The 20857-nt window shown below is 38.4% G+C and overlaps 1 protein-coding gene across 3 annotated transcripts in view; it reads left to right on the forward strand.

Moving 5' to 3' along the window:
- Positions 1–20857, forward strand: part of CCSER1 (coiled-coil serine rich protein 1) — a 452482-nt gene that overhangs the window by 66624 nt on the left and 365001 nt on the right. For all 3 annotated transcript variants that reach the window (XM_042808390.1, XM_042808391.1, XM_042808392.1), the window contains 2 exons: positions 8031–9392; positions 11977–12164. In XM_042808390.1, coding sequence (XP_042664324.1) covers positions 8075–9392; positions 11977–12164 — 1506 coding nt within the window. In that variant the 5' untranslated portion in view covers positions 8031–8074. The remainder of the gene's footprint in view (positions 1–8030; positions 9393–11976; positions 12165–20857) is intronic.

A 20857-nucleotide genomic window follows, 5' to 3' on the forward strand; every position in this document is an offset into this window, starting at 1 on the left:
AGGAATAGACAGGAGAGAGCACAGAACAAAGACTTGCAGTTCTGCTGGGACTGAGTAGTGCTGAGGCAGTTACGAGATGGTTGCTTGAAGTGAGCAAGAGGTATGCATTTGTAATACATCAAATGACACATTTTTAGAAGGAGCACATTAAAGCAGAACTTGAATTCACTACTGACTGTGCAAATCAACCGGATCATGCTTTAGATCCAGCCAGCAGAATATTTTAAGGAAGTTGTTTATGGTTGTTTTTTTGTTTTTTTTTTTTTTTTTTTTTGTGGGGGAGCTGATAGAGATGCTTTGAATGCTTGTGGGAATTGCAGCCAATATTGGTGCGTTGCTTCATGCTACTGGCAAATTTTATGCAGTGAGCAGTGCACCATGGGTACAGAGCTCGGGCCATGTTATTTCCTATATTTTCCTCCTGAGAATATCAGTTGGCTTGCACAGCAATGAGCTGTTCCACTCGAATTCCAGAGCAAATGGCTGGCAAGGAGTCTCTCCCTCTCTTAATGTCCCGGGCTGAGGCAAATGCCAGATCTGCTGTTTCCCAATGTGCATATGAGTCAGTGCTCTAGTGGGCATGTTACACTTATTTTTCCAGCATGAAGAAGACAGAAGGTCCTTGATTCTTTCTAGGTTGCTTTTGCTTTTCGGTTAAAATAAAATACAGCTGAAAGTCAAATGCTGTCTATAAATGAGCACATCCCATATTTATGACTAAATCCTGTTATTCATTGTGAAGTCTGAACATGATTATTTTTCTTAAAGGCTTAATTGAGTAAGATTTTATGCTATCTCTAAGCATTATAAAAACACTACTGTGTGCATCATGAGTGGGATGAGAGGAGACAAAGATGTGAGGGAAGACTGGTGCCATTTGAACCTACTGAATCCTACCCAGTCACCAGACTGCCGTTCTCTCTGTCCACCAAAGATTAGTCAATGTCTTTTTGACCCATTATGGTATATTTTCCACATGCACTCAGGGATCAGCGTAAGTCCACCTCACCTGTTAAAAGTGAATAGTTAATTGCTGAAACACATTTGGGAAAGGTAATAGGGGAGCGGATGTCATGTCATTTGAATCACAAGGCAAGCATATACTCTTGGATACTTCTATTTCCAGGTTATAATTTATACTTGTAACTGTTTCTAATTAAACATTGTGAATACCAGATGTTGTAGAAATGCAGTGTACACTTCTCCGGAACCCAGATAAGTGTTAAAGGCAAGATACATGGTTTCTCCTCTGTTAAAAAAAACAATACAACACACCAAAACCCAGTCACATGAATGTGACTGCTGCTTCGCTGTGGTATGGTCCTTGCCCTGTTTCTGACCTGTTTGTGTCTGATTGTCCAATGGATGAAAGTTAGTTGTTTATCTTCTTCAGACTGTAAACTTTTTTCCAGTGATCCCAGCTCTTATTGAAGAATAACTGGCTGCTGGGTATATGTAAAAACTGCCAGTAAGGTTGGTTCACTTCTGTCCTGATACTTTGTATATTATACTGAAGTGCTTTGAGATAACATTTGGTGTGATACAGAGGCATTTGAAGTAGGGGATGATTTAAATGTAGGTAGGAGAGAACTGTGGCCTCTACATTTCTAGAGACTTGTTTCCCTGGTTCTTTTTCAGTAAACCTGCAGTTTACCTGATACAAGTGGGATAAATTTACATACCCAGTGATAATGAATAAAAGAATGAGTCGCGTGTGACCTGTCTCATGCTCACATTTGCCTCCTGGCTACTTTAAAGTCAAAACAGGATATATAGATAGTTTATCTCCAGTTTTCTTCTTTGAATGTTTGTTACAGTTCTAATTTCACCCTAGCACTGGGAATAGCAGTTACGCACTTATGAAATAACTGTCTTCAACTGGTACAAAACCAGTCAAAATGGGAGATGGAGTTTTGTTGTGTGTGTGGCTTCAGATTTATTTTTGCAAATTTATCTGCCTGTTGCCTCTCTTATTTCCTGAAAGCATGTGAGCATTTGAAAATAAGCACGTGAGCATTTGAAAATAGGCCTGGGCTGCAGGACACAGGAAAGTGAAAGAAATCTTGTGTCTTGCCTTAGGATACCTCAGTGCTAGGATTCTGTGTTCTTTTTTTTTCCAGATATATAAAAGCAGTTTTGCTTAATTGGTTTTCAGTACAAAAATTAGTTTTCAGGAAAAAGTGTGTAGAGTTGTAGACACACATCATTTTTTAAAGGTCTAGCTCCCTATTTTGGGTATTCTTCTTTTGTTTATAAAAACTGTTGAGAAAAAATAAACTCTTAGGAAGTGTGGACATGGTATTAGCTTATAAAATGTCACACCAGGACTATGGCTGTGGCCACCGTTCTACAAAATAAATTCTTGAGCTCTGTATCATGCTGGAAGGGTTACATGCACAAGGAAGGAAAAGGGAAGAGGGTTATTCACAAAAGCAAGTGGAGCTGTTATGTACTAGAGGGAATTTCACTCATTTCACTTGAAAAATCAAATTGTTACACTATCAACAATCCCACCTTTCTTAGCTAGTGCCTTCTATTATATAGGTATTTGGTTTTGCTAGTATTTTCAGTAAGGCCCTATTAATCCAGTTACATTATCCTTGATAACAAGTAAGGCCCTACGAATTTATATGCAGGTGTTTCTTCGTTTGCTTTTGTTTTAAATGTAAAACAGTATTTTAATGGCTTTTAAAAGTTCTTATGTTCTCTTTCTCTACAGGATTGCTCATACATAGTGACCTCTGGGAGCTGTGCAGTTAAAAAAACAAGTCACAAATGTACTAGAGAGACAAATAATATTGGAATAAAATTGGAACAGGATTGAAGGTGATAATGCTTAAATGCTGAGGATAGTATAGTGCTGGAATCCCAATGAGGGAAGTCTAATGATTCAAGTGGGAGCCACAGGCTACGATGTTACCCGTTGGGCTAAAGGACTGCTCCTTACAAGTGCGCTAGCTGCATTAGGGCTTTGTTGACTCACCAACAACTAAAAATTCTTATTTGTATGTGGTTTTGTGGGTATTTTTAGTATCCTGGGGAAAACTTAATTTCTTTGTAAACCTAGAGCCAGCTATTGTACAGAGACTATTTCTGTCACCTCATCCTTGCCTCCTGCAGTATGGTAGGGCTCACGTGAGGGATGGAGTATGTTCACAGTTAAGATTCACATGTTAGTCCTGTGTGTTTTGCTTTATTACATGGTTCCTGATTCAAAGCATTAGAGAAAATATAATCTTCCTTAAACTATGAGTGAAGCCTAAAAATCATACTGCCGTGGAGGAGAGAGTTAGGGAGCAGATCAGTACCGATGTTCTGCTCTGATTTAAAGTTGGGGCCTTTCAGCTACGTGTCATGTCATCTCCCAGTTTAAACTTAGATAGCTAATTCACTTTTGTTCTTTGCGTGGAAGATATTGTTTGATATTTCTAGGAGGTGCATCTTTAAGGAGAACATCTTTTAAGAAAGCTTTGTTTAAAAAGTGTTGAGGAGTAGTAGAAGGCTGGTTATTTATAAGGGAAGTATTTGTACTGGTCTACGCATTACAGTTCTCTGAATAAGCAAATATTAACTTCTGGTATGTACATGTAATTATGATAATGATAAAATTCACAAATAATTTCAAGTCCTAAATGTTGAAGTGTTGCCTCAAAGGCAATAAGTAATGTAAAAGGCAGCGACTGTTGCTTTTTCATATTTGCAGTCAATGAAAAGGTAGGTCCATGGCTCCATCTACTGGAGTTCAAAACTGCCAGTGAGAGTTCTTCATGGAGTGCGCCGCACTCCAGCACAGCTGTGTGAGTAACCGCTTGGCAGAAGCTGAAATAAAAAATACTGGGTTTTATTTTTCAGCTGGTGGATCGGTGGAGTATATGTCTCTGGAGACACTGTTGTAATATTTTGACAATTTTACATGTTTTAACACTTGTGTGGTTCTTTCTGCCATTACATTTGCTGTCTGAAAGTTGAACATTTTGCTTATTTTGACACAAGATACAGTAATATATAAAATACAGAACTTGTTGTATAATTATTACCCTGTACAGTTTTGTATTTTATACTCATAAAACTGCTGTAGGCAAGATAAAGGCCTTTGGTTCCTCCAGAGATCTCTTGTGGGAAAAGAATAAGCCTCAAGTGTAAAAAAAACGTGGCCTCCTTGTTTTCTCTGGCAATTAAATATGCGACCTTAAGATATGTCTGAGATTAATTTGCATTTTGTAAAATCTTGGTGCAGACCAGTGTGAAAGGAAACTACTTCCATTTGATTAACTTTTAAAATTGGTAATATGAGGAAAAATGTTTTGTTCACACTTTGCCTGTTTCTCATTTGCATTGATTTCAGCATAGGAGCTCAGAAACTGAGCTGTAGCCAAGCTTTTGAGGAAGAGCAGGTCCTGAAATAATCCACCATTACTCTGGCTGCAATGGAATGTTTTCAAAGAAGTTTACTTATTTTTCTTCAGTATATCAAACTTTGCTTGCATAATACCAGATGCAGAAATGTGCATCAAAAATCCCCTCCATAAAGAGCAAAATTTGAATGTCTATCGAAGCACTGAGTAAACACTTAAGTGTTAGCAGTAACTAGATTTTAGAATTTAAAAGTATTACAAAGTAATGGTTGGTGTATTTGACCAAGATTCAGACCTCTGTATAGAATACTGTGTACGCTATTTTTCGACTGTTCACGTTATGTGATAATATATTATGTCCTAACAAAGGAGCCTGATCTATTTGAAAGCCTTCCTAGACTGTCACTTTTCCTTGGTCCTTCTTCTTTACTTGACTCCTTGTTAGTATTCTACAAACACAGTAATTTATTTTAATATACATGGAGCTTTGTATTAGGTCCTAGATTGACTGTAAGATCAGAATTGTTGTCCAGTTTAAATTTGAAAGTGTCATCTGGAATGGCATAATACCACTGCAGAGGTGTCTCTCTCTGCTGTTTTCTTTTTCCTCTGTTGACGTTTTTAAGAATGATGCCAGTAGGGATGAGGATGTTAGATACAGAAAATTAGTGGTTTCATAGAGGATATGTAGCTGAAGTGAATTTCACTCTGTAAGCGTCACTGCTGTAAAGTGGTAAGCACATGTAATTATATGAATAAAAATGTGAAGACTGAAAGGAAACACTTCCTATTTTGCTTATAACATGACATAAATGGCAGTTTATAACTCCTCTGTAATAAGTGAAAAAATTAATGAAAGCTCTTATTTCATTAATATCTGAGGGTATTAATATCTTGAATTAAATATTAGTTTTTCCTGTGTTGCAAGTAGAATTGTCACTTGAATTCGGTGCTGAACTTTGGTGCTTTTACACTGCAAAACGTGTATTCTAAATAGTATGTGCAAATAATATTCAAAATATTAATAAAATACAGTATTCAAAGTATTCAAACTGTATGTGCACATAAGCATTCATACATGCGTATGTATATGTACATGGATGTGTGTGTTTTAAGAAGTGTTCTCTGATAGCTATTGTAGACCTAGAAAGAACAGCATATTATAATGAGTTCGTATTTTATGGGTGAAGATTTCTGCTGCTTAGACAATAAGGGAAATGTTGACAGTTTATTTGTGTCCTTCCTTCAAGAGACAAGAAAGAAAGAATAACTAAATAAATGCCATTTTGTTATCTGCAGTTAGAGTCAGTGTATTCTATTAAAACCTGTTACCACCTGGGAAGCTAAGGCTGTGTATATTCATGGTTCCGTCATGAGGAATAAGCTCTATTATTATTTAGACACAGTCTTTGTATTTCCAGTGAAAGTTACAATATGTGCTTTTTGCTCAGTTTTCTGCTTCTTTCTGCTCTCAACTCAGAGAATTTTATAATTATAAACCAGGATGGTTTGTTTTCTGGTGAACTGACAATTAAGGTGTCAGCAGGAGGCGGAATGATGGGAGCAAATGTTTTGTCTGAGCATAAAATGCCTATAGTGATTTAATGTATTTTAAACATATTTTGCTCATTTACTGCAGTTGTAAAACTGCCTTCTAAAGTCTTCTTTCAGCAGTTACGATGTCTCCTTAAAATACAAGGAAAAATACTTACAATCTCTAAATAATCTTGTGTGTATGTGCATATTCATGCATACCAGCATGCCTGCAAGTATGTGTTCACAGCAACAAAAAGAACCCCGACACAATAGGTCTGGAGGTGGCTAGAGAACCAAGAGATGCTTGTGGCTTACAGATTACAGGTGGCTTCCCAAAGCCTGTTTTCGGTAGACTGAATTGTGTCCAGACGAACAAGCTGGTGTAACTCACCTGTAAGCCCTCATGTGAGTTCACAGGGCCTCAGCTTCTTGGTGCTGTTGCCTCTGCTTTTATTCTTACGGTGGTGTAAATGCAAAAACTACTTTACGTGTCAGTGAAATGGAACAACTGGCTGAGCACCACTTCATCTGGTGGATGTAAAGTTATTATGATAACCTGCGTGTGTGCCTGTACCATCAGTTCTGTCCCAATCACACTGAATTCAAATTTGGGTTTCAGTCGCAGAATCTGGGTATTGTCTAGGTTGGGTTTTAGCTCATCAGACATCACCAATGGCTTCTAGGAATTGGTAGAGCATTCCCAAGCTGTTTCTCTGATATTAAACTACAGAATTGCTTATTGATTCCTGGTGCTTGTGAGTGTTGTGGCTGCTTGGCAGTGCTTGTTCAGACTGGAGCTGTACTAGATTTTTTTAAAAAAATGTTAACAAAGTATAAAGCACTATCTAGTTAGAAATGGTCTCTGAACTTACTTGTTACTTTTTTTTTTTTTCACAGTAATATAACATATATGTATTTTTATTACTCATTAAATATTCTGTTCCCATTTTTATTTTGGGGTGTAAAGATATATATTGTTCATAGATATTTGTTGCAGCTGCATAACGCATATTAAATAGCTCATTAGATGAATTAATTTGTTTTTGCACTTGACATACAAACATTGTTTAGATTAATGATGTGATTTTTATTCCTATGTGCTAATCACTTGCAGCTCACGAAGTTGCACTTGGGCATTCTACCTACAGCCTCTCCTGTTCCTATGATTATATATCATGTTTTTATTGTTGCCTCCATGGTCCTGTCTCTCACAGCGGTAGTTTATTATAACAAGAACAAAAAGGAGGTAGAACTGATATATAGTTCATAAAGATTAATTTTCTTCTAGTATATCTGCTGTGCCGATCAAAATAAGTTTTTATGGCTTAGGTGTTTCTTAAAAATTCCAAGTGTCTCTGTATGAAACACTTTTCACTAATGTCAAAAAAACCTACAAAAATAGCTAATTATAAGAAAGTAAGCTACAAAAGAATTTCAGAGAAATGTTCAAAGGAAACATTGAAGTTCAAATCTAGAAACGTGATCCCATATTTTGACAGTAAATTCCTAGAACTTACAGCTCCTTAGGAAGAATTTTTGGTGTGCATATTTTAGCTGGACTGCAATGCCAGCATTTTCTTTGCTCTAAGGTGATACATACAGGCTTTAGGAAGAGCACATAAAGGAATTAAAAATCCAACTGAAAGTTTAGTGAAGGTTAGAAAATCTAAATCCTCTTCTTTCTTGCAAAAATTTATTCAGGAACACAAAATAATGTTTTCTTCTACCCAGATACTAAAAAATCAAGTCTCTCTAAGAGAGTTTACAGTTTGTAAGACTTGTCCCAAGAACTTAAAAAACCAAGGATATTTGGGTGATATATTTGTATATCTTTTGGCATGTAGATTCTATCCTGTTACCTGGTGTCATCTGCATTGTATAATATAACATATATAGTACTGTATCTCTCATCTGTATCATGTTTTGAGCCACATCTTTGCTCAGCTGCTGGGTTTTCAGCGCTGCTTATTGAACATCACTTTGAAATTCTAAAAATCTTCAGTAATGCATACGCAACAACTTGCAGCTGTACGTAAAACTGATGTTGGCATCTCATGTGTTTAGGCTGACGTAAAGCCTGTTCAAGTGGACTTTGAGGCTGAATCATTCTTTTTTTATTATTTTTTTCTCTCATCCCAGATTAGTTTATTGGCTGGGAAGAGCCACGGACACTTTGTGCCCCAATGGGGGACTCAGGATCCAGACGATCGACTCTAGTATCTCGGTTGCCAATATTCAGGAGGAGTATTAGCCGGAGACACGACTCCCTCCCTTCCTCACCTTCTTCTGCTAATGCCATTGGTGTCCATACCTCCTCCCCATCCAGCACTAACTCCAGCTCAGGAAGCACAGGCAAGCGCCGGAGTATTTTCCGCACTCCTTCCATTAGCTTCCATAACAAGAAAGGGAGTGAGCAGAAGCCTGACTCGGCTAGTCAAAATGTTAACATCTCTAACGGTGCCCAGTCCTCTCTCGGCACTTTTCAAAAACTGAGCTTAGAGGAACATATTAAAAGCCGAGGAAGGCATTCGGTTGGCTTTGGCAGCTCGCGTAGCAAGAAGATAACAAGGTCTTTGACAGATGATTTTGAAAAGGGAAAGGAGCCCTCAGCTAATAAAAATGTCTTTATAAATTGCATAAGCTCTGGGAAGAATGAGGGTGATGATTCAGGCTTTGCAGAGGAGCAGAGCCGATACTCTGTCAAACAATCCACGCGGAAACTTCTCCCTAAATCTTTTTCATCGCACTACAGATTTTCCAAGCCGGTTCCAGAGAGTCAGCCAGTTACCTCTGTGCAGCAGTCCAGGTGCCTGCTGGAGGTCAAATCGTATGTGGAAAGTGAACCTGTGATCGCCAAGTCCTCTCCTCCGTGTTCGGCTGAGACGACAGAGTGCGTGGGAAGCTCCCTGCAGTCCCCGCTGCTCTCGGCTGACCTCACGGCTGCCCAGACCCCATCCGACTTTGTCACCCTGACAGAGGACTCTGTTTCGGAGGTTGATGCTCTGCCCAGCAGCGGGACTGGGGTGCGGCTCGCAGAGGATTTTGGCCATAATGTCTCTACCTCTCAGATCTTCTTTAATCCTGCTGCTGCTCCTTTGAGGGAAATGGATATTACGGAAAGTACTGGCCATGCCGCTGGTGTATCTCCTGTGAGCCACGCAAGCTCGTGTAGCGTTGAATCTAATGTCTTATTCAAAACCTCAGCTGCTAATCAAACAAAAGTATTGTTGCAAGCCAATGAACTACATATGAACGATGCCAGGCACATAGGAGAAATTAACTCATCAAATGCACATTTAGAAGAAACCTTTGCGCTGCAGCATAGTGAAGAACCGGTGATTCTCTCTTCGAAGGCACAAGGGTTGAGTGGGGACAGAGATGAAAGCACACCGTCCAAGCACACAAGAGAGACAGTTCCTGTAATGGAGTCTAAGATTGTTCCATGTTCTGAACCTCAGTCCTTTAAAACACAACAGGGTTATGAAACAAACCGTTCTAAAGGTAAGTTTAGTGGTCTCTTCATTGTTTGGTTTGGTGGGGTTCTTTTGGCCTCAGTTCTTCTGTAAGAATTGTTTGGTCATGAAGTGTTTTTGTAGAGTTGCAAGTGCTAGCTAGGAAGTTCAAAAGTTATGTGTTGTGTCCTCCTCTCAAAATCATATGCACTAAACGAAAAGTCTATGATTTTTTGAGTCCATGTTTTACAGTTTGCTAACACCCATCAGTGCTGTTCGTAGCTGTGCTTTCCTGGGGTAGCAAATGAATTAAGAAAGAGACTATTGATTCTTGCCTCTTGTGGAAGGCTAAAGCTGTGATTTTTGAGGCATGCCTATTTTGGACTTGAGCCAGAGTTGCATTATTTGAAACAGAAACATTACCAGTGAAATAAGCCTTGTTTTAGTCTGGTTATGAAAAATAACACAGTTTTTATCTTATATTGATCTGGGTTTTGAAATTTCCCTACTCTTGCTTGCTGTATTCAACTGATGTTATAGAGTAGCTTGGAGTGGATGTTTCTGTGGCAGAGTATGAGATCCTATTTCTGCTTCCATCTGAAATAATATTGTGCAAGTTCTCATTATGTAATCTATGAAAAGGAGAGAGTTAATTACCATCTAAATTTCACACTGGATCTTCAGTTTATGAAAAGGAATTTGGAAATATTAACAAGATTAAGTGGAGAGGCTTTGCCTAGAAATCCCAGTCTATAGAGATGCAGATGAATAAAGGCACCAGGCCCTTGAGTGAAGGACACCTGTCAGAAGGCATTTATCTCTGACAGTTTATTTTCTCAAACCAACCTAAAGACTGGTGCTTTCTTGCATAATTCTGAAGCTGTAGCTGGTGGGCCAAAATTTGTGAGAGTTAACAGGACTCCATTTCCAGTGGCTGTATTAGAAGATGAAGGAGTGTAAACTCATATGAATTCATATCCATCTTTTTGCTTGGACATTTATCTAGGCATTTAGATTAAAAGCAGTTTTGCTTTTTGAATTATTTGTCAGTGCAAAGCTTGGTTGGAAATCTTGAACATAAATGGCAATATAAAGTCAAATTAATCCACTAAATTAGCTTTCACCAAAAGGGGCCTCTCTCCCTCAGAGCCTTAGTCAATTGGGAGAAAAAATATTTCCATTTATGTATGTTACCGGTGCTGAGCACTTTGTTGGCCTTCCTTGCAACATTGGCTCATCTGTGAATGAGCTCATCCTTTTGAACTAAAGTGTACTGCAGAACCGCAAGTGAGCAGCTCGAAGTGGTATTTAGAAATAACACAGTGCATTTGAAATTCATGCATTGGCAGTTGTATATTTAATCTGTATTTCTTGAAGGCAGCTAACTGGAGTTGAAACTGTGATAGAGGGATTTTTGTAAATGGGATTCATGCTCACAGAAACACTAGAGCTAATACTGCACTGCATAAAAGCTGATGATTAATTGTTAGGATTTTATAGTGCTGTTCAAAATGCAATTTTTTTTTTTTTACTTATGTGGTGAAGAATGTATTTAAAATTAGAAACTGGCAAAGCATACAAAGGGACCATTGAAAAAAGATATAAAATCCTGCCATATGAAATGAAACGAATATAGAAAAAGCTTACGTGGCATTCAGTAAGATATGGGTATAAGTAGTTATATCTGTTACAAACAGACTGGCTTGAACATTTGGTTTTGCTAAAACAGTGTTTAAAATCAGATGTCAATGCAAAATATTTCTGTGCATATTTTTTGGTAATAGATATTTTCTCTTCTGCAGCTGATCTCATAGCTGATACCATTATATCGTGAACGTGACATTAATGTATGAGCAGGTTTGATGTGCCATATATTTCTTAGTATGTCTTCATATATTTTTGGGTGATATGGATTTTTTTGAAAAGCCTTGTAGAAAATATCTGTTCTCCTGCAAAAGGCAGAAGAAGTTAAGATTTTCTGTGTTACGTTTATTATGCTATTATGCTTTCTTCTTTCCCCATCTCTATATTTGCCCTAATGCCTCAAAATGTAATTTTCCCTCCTCTTTTCTGACGTATTACTAACAAGAGTAACTGGGACTGGGATTGGGCCTACTGGCTGCAGGCTGGATTTGGAGGGCGCAGATGCAGAGCTGAGCTAGGAGGGCCAAACAGAAGCCAAACCCGATGTGCATCCCTGTCCTATGCAGAGATAACAAAGCTGTGACCTGGCCCTACAAAACCTGGACTTGCCTTGGGACGCAGGATAAGGGCAGGTTGGGTTTTGGCAGCAGTGGACTAGCGATAGTTTCTCCAGTGGATATTACTGGACAGCAGTTTGGAGGTGTCCTAGAATGAGGGAAGAAAGGAAAGGATGTAGCAAAGGTCCTTCTGGATTCTGTGAGAAGCTGTGGACTGGGCTGTAACCCAGTGTGCCAGTCACTGGGGGATGAACAGCGAGCTGGTGGCCCAGGTAACAGGATTATCTAGGTAAGAAGGATCTGCTTTCTACAGAACATTTCATACGATTGCCTTTCAATGTAAGCATTTCAAGCAGAGCAGTGTTCTCATTAAGAAAGTATTTGTAGAGAGTAATTCTTTGTAATGATTGCTGACTGCTTCTCTATTTGTAGCTGATCTTGCCAATAGCTTCAGTCCATACCGGGAAGGCAGATTTGTTGAGAAACGACTGAGATCCTCTTCAGAAGGTACTGCTGGAGGCAGTCGGCTGATCATAAAACCAAAGGATGGAAATACAGAAGAGCTTAACAGCCTACGAAAGCAGAGAGCAAGCTCATCCTCTTCAAAAATGAACAGTATGGTGAGTTTTATTTCCATATGTCTGAGTTTTTGTTTTTCTGTGTTTGGTGTAACTATACTGAGGAGCAGCAACTTAACAAATAATGGGTAGTAATAAAGAAGGCGGTGGGGGATCAGGGGGTGGGAAAAGCTGTCTCGGGCTTCCAAAATATGATCCAGCCTCAGCTACAGATATTTAAAAGTATTTTTTTCAGGGTGTGATGTTGTGAAAAGATTTGCATAATTTCTGTGAAGAGATTCTTTTTGTCACACTTTGCTGATTTGCCTGGGAGAAAAACACTGGGAGAGGGAGACGGCAGCAAAATTCAGTATGACTATTTGTGAGGTTAAATACAGTGGGCTGCTCCATGGCAACACTTGAGTGTTACTGTGTTAATTGTTTCATGAACTCGTGTCTTGTATGAGTGAGATGAGATTCATATGAGAAGTTGGATAGAGGGGAAGTTCCCTGTAAGGAAGCTCATTTGAAAGGTGTGAGCAGTCCCTTTTGAAACTGATGACAAGTTTGAATGCTTTCACCCTGAGCACAAGGTAAGGAGGAGAGGAAAGGATTGCTTTTGAGAAGCCTTGAGAACTGGAAAAGCTAAGACAGATCACGTAACTGCAGGAGACTAATTCTGAAACCTCTTATAGTGAAACAATAGTAGAAGGAACTGACTGACTGACAAGTTTGTGCTTTCCTATTAGCCAGTGAGAATAAACATTTTGAGATGAGTGTAATTTATACTTATGCATGTGCTCTCCAGTGAGAGTAATAAAGATGCCAGGATTGAACATCTACAGCAGTGGCATCCCTGCTTTAGCTGATGGGAACCACTAAAACAAGTTTTATGGCCATTATTAGTTTGAAATATTTTATTCAACAAGCTAGCTGAAAAAAGGAGGATTCACTTTGTGCTCATATCTGAAGACAGCTTTCTGCAGAAAGCAAAAAGCCCAGTGTCTTACCCCTGCCTAGAGTTGCTAAACAGGTGTATAAATAAAGGGGCTTTTCCTTTTCAGGTTTACATAATAGCCATTATGTTACACTGATGCAGGACCAAACACATCCCTGAGAGACTCAGATGTGAACACAACTGCCCTAAGAGAATTTTTGCAGTTTTTTGGAGATGTGAAACTGATTGGTTCAAACTGATACTAGATTTCCAGTTATGTGCTCTTTTGGTGTAGTTTTACAGGATAATACAAAAATCAACAACTATTACTTAGACACTTCTGTGACTGTGTGCCGCTTTGGCTGCCACTAAATGTAACATCTTCTCTCTCACCCAGAAAGTCAAAGAAGGTTAAAATTGTCTTCCTCTGTGAGATTCAACCCTACTAGTTCCTGGTTAGTCATTTAAAAATAAGTCCCCAGAGAAGGATCAGATTTAGTGTGAAATGCCCTTATGGAAACTGTGGTGGGAAATTAGGTTTTGGGAGTTTCTCAAGAGGATGTGAAATCTGTCTTTTGTCTTGGTAAATCTCACCCATGAGTCTGAATGTATCATCCAAATGTTCCTTTATGGCTGGTCTCACAAATGCTGCTGTGGATGGCAAGAGAGAATTACATCAGTACTGAGCACATTCTCACTATGTACGGCTGATGCACAGCAGGTTTTCCAGTGTACCAGTGTCCTGAAGCAATGGTCACTAAAAACACTCAACTAAAATGGAGTTACTTGATGTCTTTTACAGAAACACTTGCCCATATACTTACTTTGTGTAACCTGGGCAGACTGGATTATCTGTGCTTCAATGACAGGATTATTCCCTTCTTAACAGGATCAGATTGTGCAGATTTATCAGTATTTGCTGATTAATTTTATCCTATCTGAAAGGACAGGGGGCAAATGATTTTATGAAGGAGAAGATTTTGCACACCTGCCTTTCTTGTTTCTAGACTGTTGCCAACTTGTCAGATGAACTTGTGCAGTAGTGTAAAATTTATTTCAACAAAAAAATCTTGATTTATTTATTTTTTTTTTAATCCACTGGATTAATACACCCAAAAATACAATGCAGAAATAAAGAGGTAGAATTGCCAACTAGTAAAAGAAACCTCTGTGCTATTAAAGCATGTAGTTAAAGCGTGTTTCTCTGTTTTTGCAGGAAGTTCACATCTAAACATCAGTGAATAACATCTTATTTTCCAAAGCCAGAAAGAACACAATGACATTTAAAGATGCTGTTTTGTGTAGGCATACAGAGCATTATGCACAGGTAGTTCCTGCCCTAAAAAGCTGGTTAACCACTGTTCAAGCCAGTAAACCTTTTTTGGGTTGTTAGACCCAAGCTGTGAGGCAGATCTCTCAGTTCATTTAAATACTAGGCTGGACTGATGCCATAGCACTTCATTCTGTTCAGCCCTGTATTAGTGATGAAACTGGGAAGGTGACAACACAGTACCAACAAGAAGTAAGCAAAGCGTGCATGGTGAGTAGGTGGTGATTTGAGTCTCCTCTTCATGTTTTGTATATGAAATCCACAGGGTTTTTTCCAGTTTCATCAACAGGATTGTCCACAAATTCATAAGTGTTTGCTCCTGCTTGTTTGTATTAGTCACAGTCCAAGAACTTTTATGCCAAGATTACTGCACATACCCATGACTGAAGGTAAAATATATCCCAATACATATAGGGATATCATCTTCATATGTTAAGAAAAAAATGATAGATGAAAGCTTTTTTAGTAAAAAGTGAGGTTTAAGAAATAAAACAGACAAAACCAAACCCAGCACTATGCACATACTCCTCCCTGCAACCAGAAGGCAAAAGAATAAGCAGAGTTCCCTGGAAGGAAAATGAATTTAAAAATTGACAAAATTGAATGTTCATAACAATACATATCTCAATAGTAAAAAGGCCCCTTCAAAATACTTGTCACAAGCAGTGTTTAACACCACAGTAACAGATTGTTACCAGTGAATGATCCTAATGAAGAATAAATCCTAGGTAAAGAATTGGAGTTACTAAATGAAGTATCATTAAAAATCTTAACCTAACTTTCTTGTGTGCCTGAAAAAAATACTAGCTACTCTCCTGTAGCTATACTCCTTTTGTTCAATTTGGGAAGAAGATGGACCATGGGCATTTAAGGGATGGCAAGTTCCTGGGCGATGGCTGAGGCCTCCCTGGCAAGGGCAGCGTTGCTGTTCAGGTCCGCTCTGCGGCAGCGAGCGAGTGGCAGTAGCTGCAGATGCCGGTTTCTGGCATCATCCAGACATTGTGTTAGGCTGAGGAAGCTCCGTAGTGTAGAAGATACCCTTTCCTCACAAACTGAAGTCCTCCAAGACCTTGTTTACTTTCTTTTTCTTGTTGGCAGGCAGTGTGGGCAGCTTCTGCTGAGGGGCTGGCAGGGTGAGGAGCCAGAAGAACTGAAGGGATGCTAGGTTTTTACAGGAGATGAGAAGAAGAAAGATTAGCATCTGAGAAACTATTCTTCTTCTCAAACAATTTGCTCAGCAGAGTATTCCTGCATGATTGGCAGTGGTCTTTTTGAAGGTGATGGAAAGGTGGATCTCCTAAATACTGAATAGGTGGATACGCTTGGATAGGTGGATCTCCCAAATACTGAGAATATGTATCAAACTTACAAAGATGGTCACCACCTCGCCCAAGAGTGGCATTAACTCATTTGTGAGATGTGGAAAGTATTTATGATCTGGACAAGAGGAACACTATTCATAAATGAGATTTAGGGAAAGAAAAAAATATTTCAAAATAACTCTGCAAGTGTGCCAATTTCATAGTAATGAGAATAATGAACTGAAACGGGCGCTTGAGATTAACTGCTTAGATTACTAATTATGTGAGTTTTTCATCAGAACAGTTTAACTGTCATTCTCGCAGTGACCAATTTCAGCCACAAGATGCCACCATTTCACTGAAAATGGTTTCAAACTTTAGTATTACTGTTAATCGAAAAGGTGAAAATTGCAATTCAGGACACGTTTTTGGAACAGTTTAATGATGATTAGCCTATGCAGTATAACAGGCCCTTTTCAAATGAACATGGTTGATACTGATGCAGTTTAAAGAGACTCATACTGCTATAGAAACTCTGGTCATTCAAATGTTCAAACTATGATGTAATTGGTTACAACTTTAAGTATTTAGATATAACATAGACTAGATAACTATGTCTCAGAAGATTGGTACAGGCTATGGCTGACCTCTCTGTTCTCCAGCTAAGTGGTTCTTCTTTTCCAATGTGTAAGAGAGGCAAAAAGAAAGGGAAAAAAAAAATCAAAGCAGCATGGCAGAAGACCTGAATGACCTGAAATATGTAGCCCTACAAGACCAATGAAAAGAACGTGGTTGAAATACAGGAGAGAATTAGAATAGCCACATTGAAAAAAATAGGATCAGACCCCCATATCACTGTAAGTTCGTTAAGAGTATTAGGAGACAGAACAGCATGAAAAAAGAGTTGATGTGGTACACTACTTAGAATTAACAGTAGAAGTTGAGATGTGTATGAGCAACAAAATTAACCATCCATTCTTATAGTAATGGCTAATATGGAAAGATGACTATCCTAAATATCACCTTTACCAGTACTATAGAGGAAATGTTTAAAAAAAAAAAAATTTTTTTTTAAGTTGCTGGTAGAGATTTTGAAATACTAACAATTAGTCAGTCATTAAAACCATATAGTCATGAAGCATGAAGGATGATATGAATGAAAGTAGCTGTACATTTACAAGAAGTTCAGAGGATTGTTGGAGCTCCTACACGACACTGCCCCACTTCCAAGATGTGAGCTGCACAGTGCTCTATGCACACGTGTTTCTACTCTGTCTAGAAATATGACTGTGTACGTGCAGTAGAAGGAGACTGGCCACTTACATTTGGCTCTCACAGATGTACCTTTCTGCCTCTCTACAATTATTTACAAAGGAAATAATTGTCTTTGCGACTGCTCCCTTGCACACACCTGGCTATCAGTGTATGTGCTATATAACTAAAAGAAACCTTATTATTCAGCTTTTTTTCTTTCTCATTTGGTAAACATTACTTACTGTCCTTTGTTCTGCAGGACTGCATTTCTCTGGGCACTGTCTTGAGCACAGGTTTTTCTTCAGTTTCTCATACTTCAATCTTCTCTAAATGTTGTCTGGTTTTAGTTTCTTAAATTCAGCTACAAGTTTTCATCTTTGCAGGTAAAAATATTTACGCTTGTCTTCAGTGCTGCATCGTCCTCTCCTTTTGCCTAGAGCAAGGCAGCCTTGCCTACTTGTGTCAGTCCAGTTAGAGCTGCACAACTTATTTTTCCGGATTGTTGCTTTGACTGTGCTGTTTCTTTCTTTGCATCTTTCCCATGGTTCCAATATATTAGATGGAGTTGCTTGTTGCCAGTTAAAGGACTTTCATGGCCTAAGGTCATTCCTGATTTTTTCCCCTCAACTTTAATAGTGATACAAGTCTTTATAGCCTACTTGTCAAACTGTCAAATAGTTGCATTCCTGTTTTCTCCCACTCTGCCTATCATGCACTAGTATAACTGCAGTTACCACAAAAGTTTCTTCATTTGCTTTCTCAATTCTAGTTTTATTTTTTTGCCTTATCTACAAGTAACAACACAATACTGAATTAAGATAATTTTTCAAGATGCATGCCGGTACTGTTACTGATTATTTATTTATTTATTTATTTTTTTTTTTTTTTTTTGCTTATCCATCCAATGCTGACACTTAGTCAAAATCTCCTTTTCCTTATGCTTGTAATATGCTTATTATGTGGGGATGCTCTGAGTACCTACATCTCAGTAAGTATATTTAGAATATAAATTAAAAACAGCATATGCAAAAAACAGTGTTGGAATGCAGGGTAATATTTCATGGGCTACTGCAGGGATCAGTATGATAATGGGAGGGGTTGAATATGTCAGTTAAACATTAAATTTGCAAAATTAATAATTGACTAATTTAGAGAGGGCCATCTGAAACTGTGGGAAGACATAACAATGGTAAATGATTGACATAGAAATATTGAGATGTTAGCAAAAGAGATATTAACTGCAAGTATTTGAGAATTCCTAGTGTATATCTGGAGGGTGCAGAAAGGCAAAACATAGGTCACTTTAATGGAAGTGTGTTATGGCCCCTGCTTGAAATGTCTGTGATAATTATCTAAGTATCAGCTGGTGTCTAAATTTTACTTAGGTGTCCTGGATATTCTGTGTGAATAACTGTATCTAGGTTTTGTTACCTAGGTGATTTGGGGTTACAGGAATTAATAGTTAGGTTTCTAATGTACTTGAGAAATTGTACTTGCAGTGATGGAGCAATTATCCAAACCACTGTAATCAATTCTATCTTTGTGTTTGATGTTGTACATTATGAAGCAGTACCCAAATCTGCAGGTCATCAAAGTGTGATCGGTGCTTCTCACAGATTACTTCATTTTTAATGTTTCCTGAGTAATCTTGGTATCAAGCACCCGTTCTAGCCTAGTTGTTACATCATGAAAGGAACAACAGGATCCTGTGCCCCCGTGGGCTTCACTGAATGTACATGAGTAAGGGCTAAAATGTTTTTTATATTCCTCTTCTCTATGCTGAAATAGTATGGTATTTTGCTGGTGTCTGATGGAGCGCAGGGCATGGGTAAAACTAGGTTGTCTGCTAGTCCAGAGACAGTTGAACTGATTCTCATATTTGCTCCAGGTTGCTTTAACATTATTTTCTCTTGCTCTTTTCTCCTTGAGTATGGACTTGACTTTCTGCTTCATACCTTCTGACAGTTTATGCTGAGACCATTTGGAAGCTGAGATTTTTATGCAATGTGTGGTCAACATATTAGGTGGTAGAAGATATTGAAAATACATGAGTTGAATGGTTTATGAGTTCCAGTGAGTGACCAGTAGACTTAAAAATGGAATTGAAGGTGGTTGTTTTTGTGACCTGTAAATGTGACCTGTAGAGGCTTGAGAAAACCCTATGGGATACACTCTCCATCTACAGGCTGGAAACACATTAATGATTAATGTCTTAACAGCAGATAAGCTTCTGTCTTGACAGCCTGCACTGGAAAGGCAGTGAATGAAAGGTTCCAGAGAGGATTTGAGTGCTCAGGGTTTCAGTTCAGGTTCAAAAAACAACCCCCAAACAAAATTGCCTTTTTCAGATATATCAAAACTGTTATAAAAACATGAACGAGGTAAGCGAAATACACACACTCCTTTAATGTCCTCTGCACAAACTTCTTTAGAACTAACAGGTTATGTTTCCTCTGAATGACTGTAACCTGTTGTTAACTTTCTATACGTACATTATATCTGGTATTGGTGATGTTAATGAAAGTTTTTTCATAATTAAAATAGATGTTACATTTTGTTCCGTCACTGAATTATGGGATTTCTGCTTAATTCAAATTTCTCTCTGCTATACTGGGCTTCTCAAGGGAGAATATATAGGAACATCAGTTCTTATTGAACTGTTCAAACAAATCCTGTAAGACAGCGATTCACCCTTCATGTGAAGTGGACTTGACAGCATTCATTTATAACTAGCTTTGTACTAACGTAACAAAATTTCCCCTTTTGCAATGAATTTGGCGTTTTGCTCCTTTGTGGAAAGAAACTGTGGAAGCCATTTAAAGTCACAACTTTGATAATATAAGACTGAACAGTGCTATCTAACTAGGAATAAACTGCTGATTGTAGGTAAGTAGTAATTTGGGATTTATGTTTTTAAATTAGCATGGAAAAAGTGCCTTTCACATACTATTAGCATTAAAAAAATGGAAATGGCAAATTGGGATTTAAACATTTTGTCTGTGATTTTTAGGTCAAGTCAACTAGAAGCTTTTCAGCTAAATACCCTGTGGGAAATTAATGTCTCTAGTGTAATATACATTTCTTAATATATTAGGAGCTTGTGAAAATCAGATTGCAGTTGTTAGACACTTTGAATTAATTCTTGAGATCAAGTATCTAACAGAAATTAATTTAGATGTGACAATATTTATGCTATGATGTTCTATGCACTTCTTTAAGGGCATAACGATTATAGCCCAAAAAAGGGTAAACTGTTATTCTAACATTGGTGTAGTTATTCCAGTTGAAGAGAGTTATGTTAATACCAGTAGAAGGTAGGGTGAGTTATTAGCAATTTTAAATACCAGTATAATCATGGTAGTGGATGGATGTGTTGTTACATAGTGAAAATAGGAGAGAATTAGTTCATTTTGTTCTGTTGTGGGTTAACCCCAATGGGCAACTCATCACCATGCAGCTTCTCGCTTACTCTCTCCAGCAGGATGGGGGAGAGAATCGGAAGGGTAAAAGTGCAAAAACTCAAGGGTTAGGATAAAGACAGTTTAACATGTAAAGCAAAAGCTGCATGCACAAGCAAAGCACAATAAGGAATTAATTCACTATTTCCCACCAGCAGGCAGGTGTGCAGCTGTCTCCAGGGAAGCTGGGCTTCATCACACGTAACGGGCACTTGGGAGGACAGATACCATAACTGCAAATATACACACCCACACCCCCCTTCCTCCTCCTTTCCCCCAAATTTTATTGCTAGGCATGACATCATATGGTCAGGGTTATCTTTTTGGTCAGTTGGGGTCAGCTGTCCTGTCTGTGCCCCCTCCCAACCTGCTGTGCACCCCCAGCCTACTCACTGGTGGGGTGGGGTGAGGAACAGAAAAGGCCTTGACTCTGCAAGCACTGCTCAGTAATAGCTAAAAGATTCTTCCCTGTGTTA

The sequence above is a fragment of the Tyto alba genome, unplaced genomic scaffold, assembly GCF_018691265.1.
Source record: "Tyto alba isolate M040663 unplaced genomic scaffold, T.alba_DEE_v4.0 Super-Scaffold_6, whole genome shotgun sequence".
NCBI classification, from domain to species: domain Eukaryota; kingdom Metazoa; phylum Chordata; class Aves; order Strigiformes; family Tytonidae; genus Tyto; species Tyto alba.